The 24,249-nt window shown below is 39.4% G+C and overlaps 4 protein-coding genes across 4 annotated transcripts in view; 2 read left to right on the forward strand and 2 right to left on the reverse strand.

Moving 5' to 3' along the window:
- Window positions 1–161: 161 nt before the first annotated feature.
- The window catches only part of spata22 (spermatogenesis associated 22), a 277,137-nt gene continuing 253,049 nt past the window's right edge, over window positions 162–24,249 (forward strand). The window contains exon 1 of the mRNA XM_079355574.1: window positions 162–177. The gene's annotated coding sequence lies outside the window, so the exon portion shown is untranslated. The remainder of the gene's footprint in view (window positions 178–24,249) is intronic.
- On the forward strand, window positions 616–2,682 carry banf1 (barrier to autointegration nuclear assembly factor 1). Its single transcript, XM_079355581.1, has 3 exons — window positions 616–745; window positions 1,445–1,610; window positions 1,761–2,682. The coding sequence occupies exons 2-3, from the start codon at window positions 1,485–1,487 to the stop codon at window positions 1,905–1,907; spliced, it is 273 nt and encodes a 90-aa protein (XP_079211707.1). The 5' UTR covers window positions 616–745; window positions 1,445–1,484; the 3' UTR covers window positions 1,908–2,682.
- Window positions 2,598–7,490, reverse strand: gng3 (guanine nucleotide binding protein (G protein), gamma 3). Its single transcript, XM_079355582.1, has 3 exons — window positions 7,276–7,490; window positions 6,343–6,442; window positions 2,598–4,846 (listed from the first exon to the last, which is right to left on the reverse strand). Exons 2-3 carry the CDS (start codon window positions 6,439–6,441, stop codon window positions 4,718–4,720), a joined length of 228 nt encoding a protein of 75 aa, XP_079211708.1. The 5' UTR covers window position 6,442; window positions 7,276–7,490; the 3' UTR covers window positions 2,598–4,717.
- LOC306831465 (uncharacterized protein) lies at window positions 17,711–23,818 on the reverse strand. Its single transcript, XM_079355585.1, has 3 exons — window positions 20,367–23,818; window positions 19,632–19,934; window positions 17,711–18,619 (listed from the first exon to the last, which is right to left on the reverse strand). Exons 1-3 carry the CDS (start codon window positions 22,450–22,452, stop codon window positions 18,354–18,356), a joined length of 2,655 nt encoding a protein of 884 aa, XP_079211711.1. The 5' UTR covers window positions 22,453–23,818; the 3' UTR covers window positions 17,711–18,353.

The raw sequence follows: 24,249 nt of genomic DNA on the forward strand, positions 1-24,249 counted from the left end.
TGATGAACGCAAAGTGCAAACATTGTTTTAACTCAAAAATCAATGTTCAGTGCTGTAAAGATGTTAAGTGTTGGTGGTGATTGAACATCTGAACATTTGGTCTTTAAAGAATAACTGAAAACTGGCCGACATGAGCCAGATAAACGATTGTCACATGAACAAAACAGAAACAGCAAGGTTCATGCTACACATGCTCAGAATTTAATGTTCATCTGTCTTTGATAGACGTATGATTACAAAAAAATGTATCCAGAGTCAGTCACACACTTTTAATGAATGTATTGAGCTTTAATTTAATGTAAAGTTTACTTTGGATGCAACAACTTTATTGAAAGTTAATAATAGGCTACAACTAATGTGCTTGTCAGTCATTCAGATTTCATGAAATAAATTCATGTCGAAGGCTAGAATCACTGCTGATATTAGCATTATCTACAGGTGACCTCATTCGTGACTAGCTAACTTGTGCCTGTTGTTAATATTTTACGACTTTTTTAAAGCGGAGGAAAGGGGTACCGAACTGGGTCGACCATTATACATTATACGTAATACATAAAGTATATCACGTCTATTGGGTCGACTACGTCATCCTGTGGGTCAACGATCAGGGGAACTAAATCTCGCGCCATAATGCCCTCGTGACGTCAGCGCGCAAGACGTAGCCGAATTGCATTGTGGTCGCCGGTGCATGAATCGAAACAGAACTGAACGACAGCGATATTCAGTCTAGACGAGACATTAAGAGGTGAGTTTAAAGATAACTATATAATATGTGAAGGCCATGAGCGTATATGAATCAATCAAACAACATGCATGTGAAAATAAGCAGAAGGTAGGTTTAGATCGGTTAGCTAGCTTTGTGCTAAGTTAGCCTCTAGTTAAAATAAAGGCGCCTAAATTCTTAGCAGATAGCTATCTTAGCTGTTCTTATACACTACACTACGACGACAGGGAGTACTGTAGGGTCACAGCATGCTAATTAAATACGTGAACACCTTGTCTGTAACCGGTTGGTCAATAATCTTTAATGCAGGTTAAATGTAGAGACTTTAGAACATCTGCTAAAGCTGTTAGCTGACCTGACTTGCGGTGAGCGCGCATTCAACACTGTTGATGTTTTTCAGATGAGATAAACCGAAGAGAAAACACTTATTGTTATTATTACTGCTGTATTCAGCTGTTTAAATGTTTGAAAATGAGAACACGTTAATAATGTAAAGAAGTGTAAGTGTACCATTTGGAAACTAGCCCAGATTAAACACTTTCACTTTCTCTTGCTGAGAAATCATCAGAAGAGTTACTTTAGCTCATGTTTCTCAGTCTGTGAATGATTCTATTCCTTTCATTTGCAGTAATTTCTAACCTTTTATTGTATGTGCTCCATATTTATTTTAATTATTACTTTTACTGTATTACAATATCGTTTGCATCGTCTGTGTTTCAGATACAAGCTGTAGATTTGACTTGTCCTACACACATCAGCCATGTCATCGACATCCCAAAAACATAAGGACTTTGTGGCAGAGCCCATGGGCGAGAAGTCTGTGATGGCTCTGGCAGGCATTGGAGAAGCTCTCGGCAAAAGACTGGAGAATAAGGGCTTTGATAAGGTGAGAGATGTTGGAATTGTTTCCCTCGCTGATCAGCATAATCAGACACGGTTAAGTTTTGGATTTTGGCAGGTATTTATTTGTGTCACCTGACCAGCGTGCCTGTCTTAATTAGATTTTCTATTGTGTGTTCACCTCCTCCCCCCGCAGGCGTACGTCGTGCTCGGGCAGTTCCTGGTGCTAAAGAAAGACGAGGAGCTCTTCCGGGATTGGCTAAAAGACACATGTGGAGCAAATGTCAAACAACAAGGTGATTGCTATGGCTGTCTGAAAGAATGGTGTGACGCCTTCTTATAAAGCATTATGCTTTTTTTTTTTTAAACTTCTGAAGTCAACACCATATGTTACCTCTTCACTGATCTTGCTCCAATTCTGCTGCACCACGTTTGGACTGACACTGGACACACAAAGATGTTTTTTAAAGAACACTGACAGCTATTTGTGAATATCTGAAATCCCCTTCAAGTTTTGGCTACAACTAATCTCGGCCATGATATTATTTTAATTACTGTTTAACCGATGCATTGCTCCCATCTTGATGTGTGAAATCAGTAAGACAACAGGTGTAGGTTACGTTATTATTGATGGCTTGTTTCCATCAGGGTTCACTAGTGCTGTAACTTTGTCACTGTTCGCTCACCTGTCTACTGCTGTATTCATACCTTTTGACAAAAGACTTGTTTGAGTTGAGCTTTGTTTCATTTTAAGCGTGATGTATCCATACAATCCAGACTAATATTCACACTCACTCTCGGCTCTCTTGCTGTATCTGTGTTTTTTTTAAAGCCATTGTAAAGTTGATGTAAGTTGTATTTTTCTAACCAGCATATCTTATCTCAGTTCAGTATAATGCTCTACTCGTGTACCATGGTTTTAATGATTTTTGAAGAGGTGTCTTGCTGTGGATTTCAATAATTGACTCAAAAAGTGAAGCTGAAAACTGATGTGACGCCGTTTTTAGCAGGGAGGGGTTTTTTTTTATATAACAACTTTTAACTTTAAAGGAAAAACGTGACCCTCTGCTCTGCTAAAGCTTGTTCAACCTGAAGATGTAAATAAAGATGCAAACTCACTACTGTCAGTTTATTGCTGATGAGAGGCATGCTGACTGTATGGTATAAAGATGTCTCCCAGATAAGCTAGACATTACTGCTAATATTGTTTTTAAGCATGTTGTTCACGCCTGAAGTGCTGAGTTGAAATAAGAGTTGGTTCAACTTGTTGGTGTAACAACAAAGAGAAGCTAGCTTTGTTTTGTTTTTAATGGCAGCCACCTGAATCCCAGAACAGCAAGCATGTAAATGACGCTTCAATGGAAGTGTGTTACTCTTCTAATCAAAACCAACCAATCGTTGAAAGGCTTTGGTCTTTAAGAACCTCTAAATGATAAATCCCCGGCTCATAAACAGAGCTGAACCCCATCTCGTCGGGTCTTCATCGCTGACTTGATATGTGTCTTTTTAAACATGAAATGCCTTAATGCATGCTGGTGTAACTAAATTCAGAGGACTTCTAAAAGCAGCAGAAGTACATGTCCAGATTGTGTCACGTCTCGTTCACCTCACCAGCTCTTTAAATATGTTATTACAGTGTAGCAGCTTCTTGTTAAAAACAAACACTAACCGGTGTGTTTTGTATTTTACTGTGAATCCTCTCAGCTTCTATGATACCGCGAAAACAATATGGGAAAAAAGGCGAGCATCACAAGCGGGCAAATAAAATCACATGACAAAAGACACTTGGTAACAGGATCTTTTTATTTCAATGCTAGATATCCTATGTTCACTTTTTTTCACCACAGCTCCTAATTTCACGTTGGTAAGATACTGAGAACCCATTGATTATTAGTTTCCAAATCGGTCCAGAGCAGAGGGTTTCCATGACATTGATCATGTCGGAGACAACGTGGAGACAGTGCGTGAGAGCAGAAGTCGAGTGTTGCCTGACCTCTCGGTGGAGAAAACGACGCGCACAATTGAATCAGGAATTCTCACATCCTTTCCCGTCCGTCTTCCTTTCACATGAATGTGTAGAGACGTTGAGCCTGTTCCATGTTTCCTGGAAACCTCTGCTCTGGAGACCCTCTGATTGGTTCAAATGATGATGTACACCCACATTGTAACGGCAGATTTTGCCTCTAAGAAATAGAAAACTATCACAGACTCATAAAGCAAGTCGATTTTATTGAGCTTGAATGGCTTTGATTCTACATTTATTGTCTATAACCCTTGGAATGTGTTTTTTTTCTTCTTCAGTATGGGTTCGTGTGCTATAAAATCTTGATTAACAGCGATCAGATGATCCGATTCAATGCTTCACAGTAGCACCTATGCGCACGCACACACACACATACGTTCACATTCTCACTACAGCAACAGTTTAGACATGAGTGACATTTTCAATAAATAAACTTTATGATCTTTATCCACTCACAAGCAGCTGGTAGAAGAAACTGCCAAAACAGGACCAACGGAGTGAACAAAGAGTAGAAAATAATGGATGGGACGTAGCGCTGGAGGGAGATCTAAATGCTATTTCTCAGCTCCTACACACGGAAACACTGTCAATTAGTGGACATGAAGAAGCTGATTACGTAACACAGGCTTGTCTTTTCTCAGTTGTCAGATCGACCCAGTTAGAGCAAAATCTGCAGCACCGCCACAATTTAAAACTGCGTTCTTAAAACGAGTGTAAGGTTTTCAATGTTACAAAATCCACGTGAATCTGTTAAGACACTTGATGATGCTCAAACTATTTCTGGCAGTCACCTATGATATACAAATGAGCATGAAATGTATGTTTTCATCCACATAAAAGCTGTATCTTAATATATCTTTTGGATACGTGTGAGTCTTTATTTGATTAAATGGCAAGCTTTTGTTTCGAATCCCCTTTTTGTTCTTCCCCTCGAACTCTGAGACGTTAGCGCTTCAAGAATTTGGGTCGAGACGTTTTGTTGTAATCGATCTACTGTACATCGGCAGCTTTTGTGCAAGGTTACTATAGTACATAGACGTCTTATTTGAATTGGAAGTACATGTACACACTGTACATACATGTACATACTGTACAGCTGTACTTTAAATCACAACGACCCCTGATTGGTCTCAAAGCAGAGCGCAGAAGAACTTCTTCTCCCTGAAGGGGTTCTCTGAGGTGGGCACGGGAGTGATCAGGGGGTCGTCACAGGAGTGTGCGTCGCAGTACGCCATCAGGTCGGCTGCGGCCTTTGATACCTGTAGATGTTAAGGAGGGTTGGATTAAAGGAGATTCATGCACATGGTTAACATGTTTTCAAACGCTTTATCACACAAATAGAATCAAGGCCATCCTTTGATGAACGCTCAGGCGAAGTTTTAAAGGTTGTGGTAGAGAAGCACGTAGCTGAAGCTGTTCACTGAGACATTCAGGATGTTTGAACATATCTTGTTTCGTTTACTGATAACTGGACTTGAGTTTTGGCCATCATGAAAACTCTGGTACCAAGGTGACTATATTTTTACATATTGATTTTCAAAATCTATACAAACCAACCCTTAATGGAAGTGAAATGATCTCTATGGTTGTATGGCCTGGTTCAGTACTCTAAATCCTAACCTAAAAATAGGCAGAGCACCAAAAACAGGCTAAAAATAAGCTAGCATTAGCCACAGCACCCCCCCCCCCCACACACACACACACACACACACACACACACGCACACTGACTGTGACTGTCATAGAAATCCTAAGTACATGTGGCCATGGTACTGTTACCTATGTTTGTATTTTTGGCAATAATTGTACATTATTTCAAACTAACTTGACACACTCTTCCAGCTCCACACGGTGATTTATTTAATACTTTATGATAGATAACTTGAAGTCACATCTTCAGTCTCTTAAGCTAGTCAAAATGTGCCATCTGTTTTTATTAGAAGAAGAAAAGAGTAGATTTTTTATTTCAATAAGGGTAATAAATTCTGATTTTGTGTTTGTGCATCGACTTTCCTCTGCTTTGGAGGCATAATCAGAGATATTCCTGATTGGGGTTAGGATCAGTTTTATTTACTAAGTGTAATTAGACCTATTCTCATGATCAACAAATGAGTACTAAAGAAGCAACTTGCAAACAGAAAACGGTTTGAAGATGATTACACGTTATATCAACGTCATTGCCTCGTCTGCCTGCTCAGGAGGAATTTTCCTGAAGATTACCTGCAGCATTCAAACATCCGCTCACCCCCACATCACACAGACTTCTCTTTAGGGGGCTGACAGGAAATAATCCACAGAGTCTGAAGCGAAACTTCATCTGTTTCCATCCACATGTAGCCACCCACATGTGCCAGGTGTAAGTACTCCTAACAGGGCGAAATGTGTTCAAACTTGATTGTTCTGAACACATCTGTCCAAACTATTCCTGAAAAATCAGCTTTTCTAGTAGTAGTTTGAGCTAAAAAAAAAAGTGTAAAACATTCTGATATAGATGTTGGAGTTACGTTTGTCTCCTCTTTCGTAGGTACATTAGGATGTTCTTTTATTAAGGATTTGCTTTTTTGAGCAGCTTTTGATGCAGTAATTTTAATTAGCTATGAGAACGTCTCTCTGTGCCTAGCAGCTTCGGTTTAAGGCTTTAAACCAGAGGCTTTTCTTGAAGTCAAGTTAAGTTCGACAGCGTTACTTTGAATCAGTAGCCTCTATCATGCTGTGTTTTTTTTTTTCTTCAATGTGAGCCATTCAGATTGTCTTACCTTTATCCTGCAGAAACTAGCCTCTATCTTCAGTTGCTCCACCAGCTTCCTGGCTTGACCGACGCTCATGGTGCTGTTCACTGGGGTGTCTCCTTTCATTCTGGCAAACACACGCACAACCACAGCAACATGCCAAACATGTTAGGCTTGAATTGCATAAGAATTATGACCTTTATATTTTTCTAAATGGGAAATGACTGGTCCAGAAACCCTAGACAAATACAATACTCAGGTTAACTGCATTTGAAATCAATGATTAGGTTCTAACACAGCACTGAATCGATTACATCTTTAATACACTGTTTTGTGTTTCAGATCAGATAAAAAAAGTACATGACCTGAGATTCCAGATAATTCATCAGATACATTTTTTTCTATTTACATTAAAATAAACACTATGAATATTAAACATTATTTCCTACTCATTGACCCTTCAGATTTTGGAAGATTTGACCACCATCAAAGCGAGCATAAACAAATCAAACACAAATATTACACAGCTATTATCCATTTGGTTGAACTGGTACAGCTGCTCCATGATGTCATCTTCTATGGCATTAAAGGCATTTATACATTTCATCAAATACAAACACAACATGTAAACTGGGCCAAATGGTCCGATTGATTCACCATGGCCCACAGATTCTTCCACCACGAGCAAGATTAACCACCAGACATCAAATATAGAATGAAATCAGCGCTGCAGCAACACTCACTGACATTCATGAATTGGAGAATAATGGTGCACATGAATGAAAGAAAACATTTCACAGATGGGGGTGGGGGGGGGGGGAATCTATCAGGATGAAAAGTCAACAGGAGGGAAAAAAAGGCGAGCAGCAAAGCAGCGAATCTGTGCGAATCATTCTGGACGTTTCCCCATTGTCATTGTCATTTTTTCTTCTCTCTCCATCCAACCCCCTTCCTTCTTACCCGTTTTATATTCCTCTTCAGGTGCAGTCTTCCCCCCTCTTCTCTCTTTTTTTCCTCCCTTTTTCTGCCTCTCTGTGTCCCCTCTGTGAGCTTATGTTTGGTGGTATCAGTGTAGCTGGACCCCACCCCTCACAGACAACAGGCTGGATGGTACCCTGCTCTGTACAGTCCAGTGCACTGCAATTCTGCCACAATGAGCACTAGATTTGTGGTGGATGAATAGGATCACCCCCTCTGTGCTGAATGGTACCTCCCAGACAGGGGGAGGGGAAGAGCATTTGTGAGAGGTTTCTTATGAGGGCGGACTGTACCAATTTAATATCCAGGATAAAAGGGTCCAACTGGAATCTCTCAGGTTTCAATCTCTAGTGCAAAAAGAATCATCTATGTGGTCTGTGGTTCTAGTTTTTAGTGCATAGGAGTATTCAGCATGTTATGTGACCTCCAGAGACTTCATTAAGTGCCTCTGTGCTTTATGTGATGCCCACCCTCTCCTCTGTTGCTATGGGGACTGCTGCAGGTTGGCTGAGTGGTTTACTTCACAGTTGTAATTTCTACTCCTAATCAATCGATTTACCTGCTATAGATAAGAGGATCATTTGATTTATTGTAAGATAATGGAAAGAAAAGGTTTTTTTTAAGGGAAAGCAGAGTGGCTTTATTTTGTTTGCAGGCGGGCTCTTGTGCTCTCAGATCAAAGAGCTTCTCAAGCAAAGAGAAGTACCTTTAGCATACACAGTAGACCTAGTGTCAATAAGAACAATTTCTATCCTTTCAACTCTTCAAGACGCATTTAAAATACTGCGAATTTGAGTAACAATCTCCCTCGTGATTTCATGAGAAGGCACTCGAGCAGACAAGCAAACGAAAACGCGCTGCTGAAAATCTCGAGCAAGTCCAGAAGCCATCTTTGCAAAGCCAGCTTTACTCCACTTTAATGGCGCTGTCATTACCTCCCTCAGCTCTTTTTGTTGGCGGTGACCTATCTTGTACTTGTACCATCTCTGGTACCTTGAGGCGGGTTTGTAGTTGTTTTTTTTAAAAATCTGGGTGTTTTCTCTTTTTTACTTTTACTCAGCCTGTTTAAATGATTTAAATGGCCAGCATGCGCTCGAATTTTTTGTATCGACGCTATTTGTGCATTTGAATAGTTTTCATAACTCAATTATTTCTCTTAAGAAAAAACGTCTACAAGTAGCCTAACCTTTGTATAACAGCCTAAACAACTAACAAGGCTTATCGATGAAGAAACCCTAACCCTAACAACATTTTTTGTCTTTAATGTTACAACCGATTTGTAGGCTACAAGACTGCAGCTAAAAATAATGCAGATACTTTCTCTGCATTTTATTGTTTGGGTTGCTGTTTCTCTGAAAATAGTTTACTGAATAATGATGGGCTTACAATAATTAAAGCCTAAAGAGACACCGTTTCAACTTTTTGTTGTCCAGATAACCAGACAAACCTTCAAGAAATTAGGCGTACAGGTATCTACCTCAATGATTAAAATGGTTGAAAGTCAAGGAGCATGTCAAAACAGTCTAGTCGGTTGCGGTAACAAAGAACAAAGCACATTTTTGGAGGCCAACCTGGACGTAGCATTGCCACAGGGTCTTTTGAGAATTCACCTCTGGACCATGGAAACGTGAATAATTGGAGTTAAACGTTTAAAGAAAATGACTACATTTAAAAAAAATCTAATCTAATCTAATTCTGCTTCTTAATAAGTTTCCAAAGGAAATTTCTATAATGGTTATGTATGTTTTGTCATGTCAAAATATATGCAAATGAAAAATCAAAAACCCTCTTTTGGCAATGATTTTTTAGCACAAATATTAGAAAGTTACAAAAGGTGTTTGACTTCCTTTTATTTTTGTTCTTTTATTCAGTGTTTTTATGTTTTAAAGAGTCTGACAATAACTTCTCTCATATTAGCTTTCCACTTCTAATATAAAAAGTTTTATATTTCTATTTTTGTTAGGTTTAATTGTAACTCAGATTCCACTAAAATACAAAACAATTATTGAGCATGTGTAAAGTAAATTTTATATATATAAATTGTAAAAAAATAAAAATAAAATCATGACATGCATTGTTTGATGGTTTTAATAAAGATGTCTGGTGTCAAGTACATCTCGTTGCATCTTGTTAAAATGACTGATTTTAGTCTTAATTTTCCTCCTTCTGGGACTGCAGACTTGTGTCATGAGGGCAGAGTGAACAGTTTATTTGAATTTATTAGCTGCAGTTTAAGGACTCCCTCTGCTGGATGACGCCGGCAGGGATGACTGCGTCCTTGATCTGCTAAAAGCCTGCAGGGTCATGTCTAACCCCACAGCTCTACTGAGGTAAAACACAAGTTCAGCACTTGGTTTAGACAAACGGATGGATATAAATGAAGTACATACATAACAAGTGTAGAGAGATAAGTGCTTTAATTGACCATGTGAACCTCAGCTTATTAATTGAGTAAAACACAATTTATTGTTACAGGAAAGATGTCACAAAACTCTCAGGGAAATAATCCAGTGATTAAACTTTGATATTTTGAACAAATAAACTAACTTGATTTGATAATGTGGACTTTTTTCAGTCGTAGTTTAGGAACAAATTGCACCTAAAATATTTTGGGTTTTTTTTAATCAATAAGCTCAAAATGTTTCTCCAAATATAACATGACGCCCCCTCACTCCAAACAGCAACACTTACACTGTGATTTTATTTGCATTTAAAATTCACAAAATAAAAAAAAAACATTTACTGTTTAGTCCACTTTAAGCTTTCAAAGAAGAACCAAAAACGTAATGATTAATTCCTTGTTCACAAGTAAGTTTGTTTGCAGTTAATCACTATTAGCTGTTATAACTATTATTAGCTGTTTCTCTCAACATTTATCTTTTTTATATCTACAACTTAACTCCCCCACCTTTTCAAAACAACAGAAAACAGCTTTCATACATGATGAGTCACTCTGAGTTCAATACACTCAGAGTTTGAACAAAAGCTGGCTTCTTGTTATAGTTTTCAACTTGAGAAGAATTGATTACAGTTTTCAAGACAGCTTAGACAGTAAGCTAAAAAAAACCGTTAAGTGGTGAGTATTTTTCATTTATAGACCCAAATAAATGATTTGCAAAACATCTATACTTAAACTAACACTTTAGAAACAAACAACTCACTAATACATGTAGGTCCCAAAACTGAATATAGATATACTAAAGTAAAAACTGCTTTTGTTGACGAACATCGTAAATGCGCAGCTATGCATCACTTGCTTGATATACTGTATATCCCTAATGTTGTCTTGCCTGTACATGTACAGTATATTCTCCTGTAGAACGACTTTCTGCTTTATACCTTGTTAATGAACTGCTGCTAATTTAAACCGGTTCTAAAGAAACACATCCCCAGTTTAACTCACATTTTAATTTGCAGGGACTTGGCAACATTTCTTGTAGTTTCAGTACCAGTTGTAATCCTCATTAAACGCTATCTCTTTAAAAAACAGGGACAGCAGGTGCAAACCTGAACATGACTGTATAGGACCACGTCTGTAACACTTACCAGATGGTCCACGAGAGCTCCCGGTTCATCTCCGCAGGTTCTGCTCTGCTGCATTCATCGTGTTTAGTGTGCATGTCAGTCACCAAATGAGTCATTAAATTAGAAGCCTGTATAATAATACTAATAATGATAACATTATCAAAGCACAGCAACGAACAGTGAGCCAGGAGGAGACATTCAGTATGGAAATGTATAGTTCCAATATCACTTTGTAAGTTCCTTGTGTTTTTAATTATCTATTATACTAGGAATATGAAATTAATTAACTCTTGGTCCATTTTTACATATTCTTTTATCCTTAATTAATTGGAACCTAATTACTGTTCTGGTTCACTGGAGCCTTGAAGTCTGGAGACCTCAGAGACTTCTCACTGGATTTCTCACTCTTCTTATTAAGCACTTGGTTAAATTTGACAGATTTTAGTCACTAAAAACTTTGACCAGTCTCATAATATAAATAGAAGTCATAATGAGACATTTTAGCTGTCTTCTCAGTGCCATGCTGTCAGATTGTCAGAGCCCTCTCAGATAGTGTGACCCAGACAATACGTGGTTGACATTATGATTTGAATCCATGCAACAGATAGGGCCTTTATCTGCCTGGTGGCTGTTGTCAATATACAGTATATTGCAACAATGTTGGGAAAATATTTTCATCTCAAACCATTTGAGTTATTGATTGCATGATTAGAGCGGATGGTTGACTGACACTGAAAAGCTGAAAGTGTTTCACACTCAGAGTGGTGTTCAGATTGGCGTACAAAATGCACAATGCATCATCCATAAATGTAAGTGTTCATGTCCGATGAGGAACGAGGGCTTTTTAAATGACATATCTAAATGTTCTACAAAATCAGTTGGGTCTGTGCATAGTGCATTAGTAACCACAGTCAAACGACAACCATGGTTATATGTTACAGGCAGTCATTGCCTGATGCCTTGTTATTGTTTCAATAAATTATACTTGAATATCCTTTTTGTCATATATTAGTGATTTCATTTCAGGTCATGTTGTTTTGATTTTGAAATTGATTTCCCCAAACTTAGCAATTTAAAGGTTAATAGTCTGAGGAGAATAGTGTACGTTTATAATTTAATTTTTTTGGTAAATATAATTTTAAAAAAATCTAACCTGAATGTATATACGTATTCCTGACAAGACATCTCTGCAGTTTACAGATAGATTCTATTTTAAACTTTATACTTTCGAAAGTTATTGAAAACGTTTTTCTTTTAAGCTCCTACACTATATTGTAGTTGTATGCAAACATTAAGCTCACATTATGATAGCATGCTACGAGCATCTTGTAGTAGAATAGCAGCATGCTCTACATTTTTAACTGGCACTGAAATACAATACCAGCAAATAACTGGAGAAATTACTTTCTTGACCTGATGGTGGAGCTAGATGAAAAGTGATGGGCTTAAAATCTTCCTGAGGGGAACATTGATGTCTGCATCAATTTTGAGGGCTATCATTGGTAGGGTTTAAAATAATTTGAGTCTGGCCTTTATTGTTGAACAAGGACATATCCTTACATGGACATATCCCTGGCACAGCCTCTGGCACAGATATAAATAGAAACAGGTTGAGAAGTAAGTCTGAAAGCTGTCGTCAGATTTTGAGGAGTCATCATAAAATAAATTATTGTCATAGTGGTTAAAATCTGTCATTACTGGCACAATGATCATGCTTTTTATTTGGAGGATTTATTGCAAGTAGACAGAGAGTTTGCTTTAACCTCTCTCACTGATCGATCCACCCCCGGGTGCTCGATCACACAGCTGTGAATCCAAACCAGCTCTTATGTAACGATGAGCAAAGCAGATCTGGGTGGGGGGGATCATCTGAATCATCAATTGCAATTGGTTGTTTGTATTGACGGTAATGCAACTGCTCAATACTTTCCAAATAGACACTCCTGGCTTCATTCATGGAGTTGTGCTTAACAGTGGGCAGCAGTGAACTTTAGCCAATCACAGTGCACCATTTTATCGGATGTTCACTAATGCTTTCAACACAGTCACACATAAAAATTGCAATAAATAAACAGAACATGTACTCTCCAAAATGATAACAATTCATTTCTTTTTATTAAAAGAGCCAGTTCCAGTGTTTTAACTAGAAATGAACATGGAGAACAACTTCACAATCCAGCCATCAGGTTTTGAACAGCACACTGTAGGATGCTTGAAGGTAACATCATCATATTCAGCTAAAACCAACATAAAAGAAGACAAGACAGCAATGGAAATCACTTCATAGGAAATCAAGCCCACAGAGGGGCTGGTTTTATCAGCTGCTGCTAATCAGACATGTAAGAAATGCAAGAGAAAGTACAGGTGTGAACTGAGATTGTTACACAGAGCAGTATGTTTCTAGTTTCTTGTATAAGGAGACAAATGAATCCAGCTCTGAATGATTTGCATTGGTTGATTCACACACTTTCTCTTTCTAAAAGGTACGGGCTAAAACTTTTGTATCACAGACATTTGAACAGCATTATTGTTGCATTAACTTTTTTTATCTAGTTTCAACATATGCATTTGACTTTAGATTAAATGTTTGTATCAAATGAATGAAATATTTCTGTCTGGTAGATTATGTAACCGTAAGAAAAAAAGCAGTGTTATATGAGTGAGCTAAACTCAAATGAATATGTCTGACTCAACATGCAGGCTACAAGTTGTATGTGTAAATTTGTACAGATTTGTGTCATGGAAGTGTTAATTTACACATTAGAGTTCATTGACAGAAGCACATTATAGCACTGTTAAACCAATCTAACGACTTGCACAGTGGTGCTTAGAGCTGAATACTGATGTCAGCATGCTAACATGTGCACAATGATAGCCAGTATTCACTGTTATAGTTATAATTAGTGTTAGCATGTTAACATTAGCAAACTAGCTAAAAAAAAAAAACTACCTCGAGGCTAATAGGGATGTCAATAGTTTTGCAGGTAAAATCTGTAGGTGGCACCAGATCGTAGATCGGAGGAATTCAGATTTTAAAAATCATCCTCTTTGGACAACGAATGTCTCTGCCAAATGTTTTTGCAATCCTTTTAAAAGTTGTCAAGATTTGTAAATGAAAAAAAACCTCATGATGTTGCAACATCAAAAGATAGGAAGTCATCTTGGACTGTACGATTATTCTCTAATACTCTCTAATAGTTTGTAAATCTAACTAATGCTTGAAACCTTTCAGTCAGGAGTAAACCAACAGACAACCATTGTCATCCCTAGAGCCGAGTCACTACAGTGTTGTTTACATTTCTTTAAACGTTTCAGGAATTGTATTGAAGTTATGACTAAAACCTTAAAGCAGACATTAGTAAGTTGCACATGTATTCCCTGCAGCATATACACATGCACTCTTTCAACAGTTACAGGATTCATGTTTAAACTGTTTTGTTATTTTAGGACAAAGGTTGGTTTTAAGATGTCCTTTATTTGCTGTTTATGTCATATACTGTGTTTAACTAAAACCAAGTACTAAACTCTAAACAAAGACAATTCTGCTGAATTAAATTTGGAAAGAAAAAGCAACACCACCGCTTTATTGAACCACAGTGAGTAATGAGAATCTTTTGAACAAATGTGTCTGCTACATTTTGCCTCATTTCGATCAGCTTCTAGAGGAAGACCAACAGGAGCAGCTAGAGATCCCACACAGTTTGCTCTGAGATTAAAAACACTGTGCAGAGGAAGTACAATAAAGCCTGGATTGAAAACAATGTAAGCACGGCTAATAAATTCAAGCCCACTTTGTATCAGTCACCCATAGCGATATATCACCCCTGTGCGTCAGCTAAATGTGACGTACAAAACAAAAGTCTTTGTGATATAGCAGCATTGTTTTAGTCACAGTGCGTGAAAGGTAAAAACTTTGTCTAGATACAAAGTACAGTTACTACAATATGAAAATACTGGATTTACTTAAGAGAAATAATCCATTATGAAAAGGAAGAGGGCAACAGGAGAGCATCACAGGTTAGAGTACATGAGTTTTTGGGTCTCTGGAGGAGGTGAGGCGGCAGGGTGAAACAGCACACTATTACAACGAGAGTCATACCTGAAGAGTTCATACCCCCAGTAGAAAGGGAGGAGGTGATCTCCTTTTTTTCCTCATTCCTATGAATCCTACAGTTCAATATTTGGTACAGGAAATAATACAATGTTCAAAAATGAGCAATTACATACAAACGGGAATAACTCAGGTCCCACAAAAACAATGCACACATGTACAATATCCCCATCATTAATACAGTTCCTCTTTTCAAGTGTAAAACACAGGCAAAGATTTTTACACACACATAAACAGAGACACTGGCCCTTCAGTTTATAGGAGTTAAAGAGAAAATGTTCAGTTTCTTTCAATGTTTCTCTCAAATACAAACGACTAACGTCAGCATTGACTCAACTGCACAGCAGATCCACACAGCGTGGAGTTAAAGAGAAGCTTTAACAACCATTTTGCATATAAAGTCTGTATAAAAATCAGGGAGCAATAACAACAGGCCCTCTTCAAAGGTTAATTCTACACCTACTGTGATCTGAGCTGGAGAGGCTGGAGGAGTGAACTTGCTTCTCCAACTGAAATGAAGGCAAGGAACAGGAATACAGTATGTTGACCCTGTGAGGTCTGATAACAGTGAAAAGACTGCGATGTACAGCACAGCTAAATATTCCTATTATCACTGCATGGTTGGAAGATGTCATTCTGCCCAGTTGGGCTTTCATACAAAACAAAGCTCCATGTAAAAAAAAAAATTTAAGTTATAGTACCTGTGCATCCTAACACAATGAAGAAGTCTGATTGTAGAAAAATATATCGCCTTTATCAAAGTCACTCAGCCAGAAAATAAACCCAAAGAGCAAAACGCAAAATCATTTCACTTCATATGGCAACAAGAGAGGATGAAACGACACAAGGCTAAACTGAAGGCATTTCGGTCGTAGAAACAGGTTAAACAAAAAAAACAAAACAGGATTCAAAATGTTGAAAGGGGCAATCTTGACACAAAACATTAAAAACAAGTAAATAATTACAAATCTTTTAAACTCTAGTTCAGATTTTTTCAGTTATGTGTACTCCGAATTTGTTTGGATTTCAGAGGGCTTGTACAGTACCTCCTCTCTTCAATGTGGTTTTAAATGATCTTTAATCAATAGTGCTGTGTGCTCAATCTCTGCACTAGTAAAACACCCTCACACTGCATAACCATACATTTGAAAAAAAAAAATAAAAAACTCAAATGTGTCCCCCCTTACAACACTCGTGCATACAGGAACTGAATCTTTCTTTACAAATACGTCATTTTTGACTGTGGCAAACTCCTGCATATTTAAACAGTATGTTACAAAATGTGCAAAAAAAGGTCTTCAGCTGACATAATAAAACATCAATTTTACATAAATCATTGATTCTTCCCCACACAGTGAATTCACTGATATATAAGGAACAGAAAAGTTGGATGCTCTGAAAATCCTGCAAGCCAAAGCAAGATAAACGGCAGTTTGCATCATGTATTGTTTACAGACACAAATACGAGAACAGAGATCACACTCTGCACTGACTTTGCACATCAGAGCAGATTTATGAGCCTCTATTGCAGAACGAAGAGCACATTTCCAATTGAAAGTATCTTTTGAATGCTTTAAATGAGGCGTTAGCACATCCGACTATTTCATGAAGTAGGTGCGTAGGATGTCAGACTATAGCCTTGAAAAGAGAGAAGAGAAAAGAGCACACTTGACAAAGGTCCAGAAGGACCAAAACATAATGTTTTTTAAATTTCATAAATGGTGATGCTGAACAAGAGCATTGTGCAGTATTTTCTCTCTTCGAGTATCTCCCTCAGCCTACTGATGACCTACACATGTAACTTATTGTGTACTAAGCCGAGAGCTCACAGTGTATCATTTATCCTTTTCTAATTGAACAAAAGCCTTCATTTGAAAACAAATGCATAGTCATGAGGGCCAGCGTACAGGAGTTAAGTAAAGACAATAAGGCAAAAGAATGATTAGGGGTAAAGACCAGGCATTGACTTATTCATCTCAACATCGTCAGCTCTAAAAAAATGTTGCTTTCCAACTCCTTCAAATAGTATGGAAATGATTCGATATAAAGGAGATTTGGCTTTCAAGGTGGGGAAGCTTAAGTAAAGATAACTTAAGCCATGCTACTGTGTTTTTTGACATTTGAAATCCTTTGTTCACAGGCCCTTCTGATATTTTGGCGAACAACATCTTCATTCTTTCGCAAGATTTCAAAAATAAACAAAATCAAAGCTTTTAGTTGTACACAAAATAATGTTTTAAATGTTCCCAGGGTTCAACAGGATGTGAAATGTAATTGTCATCTCTAATCAATCAAACCACCATGTGCTCTTTGTCAGGAAGTTTCTGTCCTGTGCACTTATACAAGATTGATACATGCTAAACACCAAACAAGAACAAGATTATTACTCAAAATTGCATAAAAATCATCAATTTCTCTCGTCTTAAGCAGAAAATAAATGATGGAGGATTTGTTTGCTTCCTTAGTCCTCTGATTGAATACAGTTAATCATAGCGTGCATAAAAACAATCTCTGATGGTATTGATGAGTTATTGTATCAGTTTTGCAGTAAAAATGTTAATCAGAGCCTCAACCTGCAGTTTAAAAAAATGACGGAAGTTTTTTTGCCAAACTCATAAAAGGTTTTAAGTGCACAGAATGATCAAACCTTTTGTCCATTTTAAGGGTTTTTTCCCTGAAATAAACCCATTGTTACTCATTTCCTTGAGCTGTTTGTCACTTTTGTAAAAACCAAGGTAAATGCTATTCAATTTATGCTACCAACAACGAGGTCCATGCTTCTCTGTTGCACAGCTTCCAAAATGGAACAAAACACCTGCACACACACACACACACACACACGCACACGATAATAGAAACCCAAACAGTAACTGAGGTCTGTGTGACTAATTCTTCACATCCTTAACAGATTTATGGTATTTAAAGTGCATTGTTATAACCTGTGTGTTGCTACATATGGCAGGAACTTGAGAGAGTTGTTGTAGATAAAGAAGAACATGAACAGTGATCTGTTGGCTGTTTGCGTTCCTGTGCGGCATGCATCAATGTATTTCTGTGTGCTGCTGTGAATGTAAACAACTGGGACCAAAAGGATGAGGCATTACAAAAAAGAAATGGGATATATGACAGTGATGTTAGGTCTATTCAAAATATTGGCACATGATCTTATAAACAGTTAACTGGATGATGCTCTTGTTGTTGTGTAAGAGTTACTACTTAAACTAATGACACAGGCAGTCTTTGTCTCGTATTTCACAGTATTAAAATTGCACTAATTGCCAAACCAGTTTCCAGTTATGAGATTTCTCACCATGTCTGTCTTCGAAAATGTGCAACACTTCTTAATGCCACTTAAACCTCTGTAGTAGCGACAGTATGCCTTGATCTGTGGTACAACCTGCATGCACCTGATTGCTGACCTCTCTCACACCTGCGTCTCGACACCGTTAAGTTTAGGCATCAGGATTCGAGGAGTCACGCCAGAGTTGAGGTCCCTCTCAAATTCCAAAAGCTGGCCCATGAAGTTGAGATTGGGGGACACCACTGGACGCCGGCTTCGCACGTATTTATAGGCATCTGTCATTGTCATAAGGGTGTGCTTCATAAGGTAGGCGATGACGATGGTTGCAGAACGTGACACGCCTGCCTGGCAGTGCACCAACACTCCCTGTCCACTCTGATATGCCTCCTCTGTGGATGACAACAACAAACCGGTGAGCTCAAAGTTACACCTGCTGATTTGAATACATTGGGGTTGTTTTAGTTGCGATTATGAACAAAGATCCACAGATATGTACAGAAATCAATAAATGGATTCACAGATAATGCATCAAGATATTTTCAAATGCATACACACTCCTGCAAATATGTACACCATTTTTGTATACACAATTATATATGAGCTAAAAAGTATAACACCTTCTGTTTCACTTTTCACAAATAATCCCTGCATTTGTGGATCCACTTAAATATTTACAGTTTAAACCTTTCCTGTTTAACATTTAACCCCAGTAAAGTTGAGTTCATAAATTGCAGTGTGGGCAGCATGGGCAGTTTCTAAAAACATCATGAAAGGCAGTAACACCGCAGTGCATGTGACAGCTTTGAAATAAAAGAAACAAACGTTTGTTGTCAAAGGCTAATCAGGCAGTGGAGCAGACGGCCTAGTGGTTACGCCCCATGTGGGGAGGCTATGGTCCTCCAGGCTTTTACGTGCCCAGCTCTCTCCCCCCTATTTCAACTCTATCCACTGTGCTACCAAATAAAGACAAATAGCCCTTAAAAAATCTTTTAAAAGACCCCAAACTAATCAGGCAATTTAGTTATCTTTCCCTGTATAAACAAAACTTGAAAATGAATGATTAAGTGACAAGGTGCAACCACAGTGACCTGCCAAACCGTATAGGGTCATAGTAACATTTATCCACCCCGTTGTGACACTTCTGACTCTGAAATACAAAACAGCAATATCCAATTATACAGGATGGTTGTGTCCGGTTCTGCTTGTTCAAGCGTTCAACCCCAAATATGGGCAGAAAATGATCAACCATTCAATAAATTCCTGGTGAGCAGACAAACAAGGAAAGCACCAAGCTGTCGCAGTAACAGAGGATTACTGGTATCTGTAACTTAATGTAAGTTATGTTTTAGAACAGCATATCACACGCAAACGTACAACAATATATCAGAGGGAGAGCCTCACCAATGAACTCAAAAACCTCCTCAAAGTACTGTCGAAGGTTTTGCTTGCTGTTATCAGTGGCAGGCAGCCTTTTGTAGCGGAGTCCAGAGTTGACGTGATAGAGGGGCAGGTGTGTAGTCACATTAACCACGTAGCCGATGTTAAGGCGCATCAGCAGGTCCAGGTCCTGTGCGTCCCTCTCGTTCCCCAGAAAAAGGAAGGGTAGGATGGCGCTCACCACGGCGTTCTCTGCATCAGGAGTCATCAAGCTCTCATCAGACAGAGAAGCTGGCAACGACGAGGAGAGTGGCAGAGACAAGTGCACTGAAAGGAGACACAACCCACAGAAAGACTTTAGAGGCAACAAACAAACAGTACTAAATTATAACTTAAGAACACGCAAAGGTGTCACTAAAACAACCAACTTTCTACCAATAAAATCCATGACACATCTGAGAGATAATAGGCAGTATTTATTCTCTATGAAAGATGCACTGTGTATATTTATAACTAAAATGCAATAACTTGCTGAGACCCGAAGAGGCTAAAATGTGTGCAACTGTTAAATTCAAAAGCAAATTATTTAACACGTCAAGGGCTACGAGGTCAGAGTCAGGACAGCTTAATGCCAAACTCTAACAAGTCACTCTCAATAAAAGAAACCTGACGCAAGGATTTCTTTGATGTACAACCTTAGTTCATAAAATATTAGGCAGTAAAATATCGTTTAGTCCCTGTGATTGAAAATATTCTTACTTCTACTGTTGTTTTCCTCATCTTGCTCTCTGTTCAAGGAGTTGAGGGCCAGGTGAAGAGACTGAGCCGATGGCAGCGAGTGTCCTCCCTCCCTGTCTCTCTGCCAAGGTTTCGGTTTGATGAGTGTGCTTGGGGCTGATGGCGGAGGCGAAAAGGACACAGGTGAAGGCGGGGAGTCAGAACGAGGTGAGGGGGAACGTGGATATGCTGCATCTCCGTCCTGCTCGTGACTGTCCCCCATTCCTAAATCTTCAGCTTTATTCAAGAGCCTCTTAAGAGAGTTTCTGCCTTCGTCGTACCCTGATCCTGACCTGCGATTTACAAAGTCAAGGGCAGCCATTTTTCCCTGCTGAAGGCGCCGTCTGCCAGCATGGTCTATTAGCTGAGACTGCGGATATTCTTGGAGGTTTTGACAGTCCAACAGGACAAGGCCTTCTCCGTTGCTACCATTTTGTGCCTGGCTTGAGCAGGTCTTCCCAACTCCGAGTCCCATTCCAGCACAGTGATTCTTCTGGGCTTTAGAGTGGGTCATCTTCTTGGCCAGCTCTTCAGGCCAGATAGTACGCACGCTATAGTCATCATCATCAGCTTGAAACATACCCATTCGATGAGCTCCTCCCGCGCCCCTTCCTGGGGGTTTGCCTCGGCGAGGGTTGAACGTCACCACGATGGGGTCGCTGCTGCAATAGCTGCAGGTGGAGCTGCCGGTCTGAGAGGCTTTGGGGTTGCAGCCCGTGACACAACTCTGAATGGCACGAAGAGGGGCCGAAGAAGACAAAGGGGTACAGGGTAGACATCCCCCAACCAGTTTTTTGCGTAGGATAGCAGGACTCTCGAAGTTTCTGGCCTCACCAGAGCAAGAGGCACAACGGAGAGGTTTGAAGAGGCCTGCTCGGCAGTCAGATACAGTGCTGTTAGAAGAAGATGTGTTGGAGGTGGAGGCGTTGGAGAGACACCCCCCAAGATTTCTTAGACCCATTTCTTTGCCTCCTCTTTTCACTGCTCCGACATTGTGACCACAGGAAAAAGAGGTGGAAGAGCTTCCTCCAGCTCCCTGACAGCTAGCCGAGTGGCCCTTATAACCTCTGCATCTTACTAGCCTCCAGCAGCCACAACTGAAAGGATGGGTGCAGTCGATAGTGCAAGTATGGTCAGGGCTGGGGAAGCCTCCAGCGTGGGAGGAGCAGGGGGATAAGGGTAGACCATGCAGGATGTGAGGGCGGTGATCCCTCCTGTGGGACACGTGGGGATGTCCGAGTTGCTGAAATGAGACAGGGACATGGGCAGGTTGGGAGGGAGGGGATGAGGGATAGTTGGAGTTTAGGATGGCAGCATGGGGCACAGGGACGGAGTTCTGGTGAAAGGGCAGAGTGTGACTGTTATGGCTTTGATGGGCAGTTCCCAGTTTGGAATTTTTCTTGAGACCTTGAGAGTAAAACTCCTGGTCGCCCCTGTTGAGAAAACTAGTGTTCTCTTTTTCTTTTTCACTCCTAAATCTGTGAGCCTGAGCTGGAACAAACTGTAGGACTCCTCCAGGGGAAGACGAAAGCAGACTATGGTTACTTCGCTGTGCCTTGTGTTCTGCTCCACCTGGCTTACCAGCAGTTCTCTCACATTGCCCTTGTTCCCAGTGTGAAGTGACACATTTCCCTCTGTTGCCTTTTGTTGTTCCACCACGCCCTAACGAGTTGCTATATCCTCCTCCCCATCCACCTTTGTCCACTGTCACCCTGATATCAATAGTATGTGTGTGGGAGGGCAGCCGCGGGCCAAGAGTTACTGTACCATTGCTGTGGCAGTGGCTAGGGTAATGTCTGACACCAGCTGGGACTGCATGCTGGTCGCCCTTGAATTTCTGCACGCGAGTTGATCTGCGCTTGCATTCCAGAGTCAGAGGTTTACACGAGGGCGAGTAGAAATGGGACTGAGAGGGGTGGAAGTGAGGAGGGTGGGCCACTTGTCCATTGGTAGAGGCTGATATTTGAGAGGCGTGCTGAGGGATGCTCTGCGGGGAGGCCTCACACAGGACTAAGTTTTTAGGGCGTTGAATGACCACTATGCGCTCATCAAGAGGGAGGGGAGGCATCTGGGTTTATGCAAAGCTGCCGAATGAGGAGGAAGAGAGAGACACACAGAAAGAGAGCAGTCAGACAGTTGTTATAATCACACAAACACTGGAAATGTGGGGCACCCTTTACATTTCATCAGTTTAGACACAAACAGGACAGGTGGATGCCAAAGAATGAAAATTGCCTTTGCAGCTATGAAACATTTAAATGATAATGTGCATAAATAGGAACACATTTGAATTTGCTTCACTAAGTACTACAAAACTGTGTCATTACATACAAGAAGAAGTAATTATGAAATGTAAAGTTAAACCCCAAATTCTCAACCAAGACAACACATATACAACAAATACAGAAAGCGTTTTATGTTTTGTATATTTAGTCATCTCAAGGTGTCTTGTATACCAAAACATATCAGGAATGAATACACCAAAGATTTTGCAGCTGGTTTTGGACCATAAATATGTCACAACTTTTCCTTTCACATCTGCTGCAAACCAAAGACAAATTCTCATTAAGGGTATATCCATCCAGCGGGGTGCATGTTTTATTAATGGATACCACTGTAACATCAGAGACATCCATGTAAACATGCACATCAAACATATTATGTTATCTGCTTATACCAGGCCACCTGCTGGGCATTTAATGCTCATCAATATATTTTGGAGTTGGATATTCAGGTGTTTTCTGTTTCATTAGTGATATCTCTCCCAGTAGGTTATACAACTTTTGAATCCAATCTGATCTGAAGTACAAGGGTGTGTACCTGTTTGCTGCCAGAAGCAACTAATCCGAGCTAATCCTGATGGCAGCCAGACTTCTTAAAAGCTCTGTCACAAAAGTGGAATCAAATGAGCTGCATCAACCTTCATCCCTCTGATGAGTCTTCAATCTTGATGCAGTGCTGCACAATTAAATTGTGTCAAGGCTTGCAATAAAAGACGGCAATGTACATTTTGCTATAGTCTTTTTTTTTTTTTAACTACAAGCCAATTTGTGTGAATGTTTATTTGCTCTGTTTCATCACAGAAATCTAAAACAAAAAATTAACTAATAGCTCCTGGGGCTCTTCATTTCAAAGTCAATACTAGAGAGGCATGAGATTTTCTGAAATGAAATGCTTCCTGCTCCCAGCCATGTTCACTCTGCCTCTTGAATAAATTAAATGAACCGAATCCTTTGGGCCAATTAGAGAGGAGCATTTGTCCAGGCCATGGTATAAACAGAAGGTCACCGCGTGCACAACAACATAACTCAGCTTTGGAGAGAGCTTTCTCACCATGACACAGCAAAAAAGAGAGTAACACACTGTACTTCATGAATATGCACTTTGAATATAAATAGATACAGAAGCTTTTTTTTTTTTTTACATTGTTTCTATAGATTGCCTTTATGATTTATGATTAACTGGATGGTACAGTGATTACAGGACATTGTATTTTTTTTTACATTTACTCAGGACATTCATTATTAGGCTGCTTTAAAACTTTAGGATGAAAAATCATTGTGGTAAAAGTAAAAATCCTCTTTCTCTTACACATACAGCTAAATACAATCAATCTGAGATGTTTACTTCACCTAGGAAGTGTTGGGTTGATGAAGTACTTTAATTTGCTTTTACCATATAAGCAGCAAGGCTCTAAGGCTCTAAGGTCAACCACAGATTTTAGAACGCCAATGTTAACATTAAGCTGAAAAACACAGCTGAGGGTTGGGTTTTACAGGTACCCAATCTGCTAGTTTGGTTGTTCATTTCTCTTGCTTTGTGTTTAACAGGCTGTTTCTCCTCATGTAGTTGTAAGTACCGTAAA

This window comes from Symphodus melops (genome assembly GCF_947650265.1).
Source record: "Symphodus melops genome assembly, chromosome: 11".
In the NCBI taxonomy this organism is placed as follows: domain Eukaryota; kingdom Metazoa; phylum Chordata; class Actinopteri; order Labriformes; family Labridae; genus Symphodus; species Symphodus melops.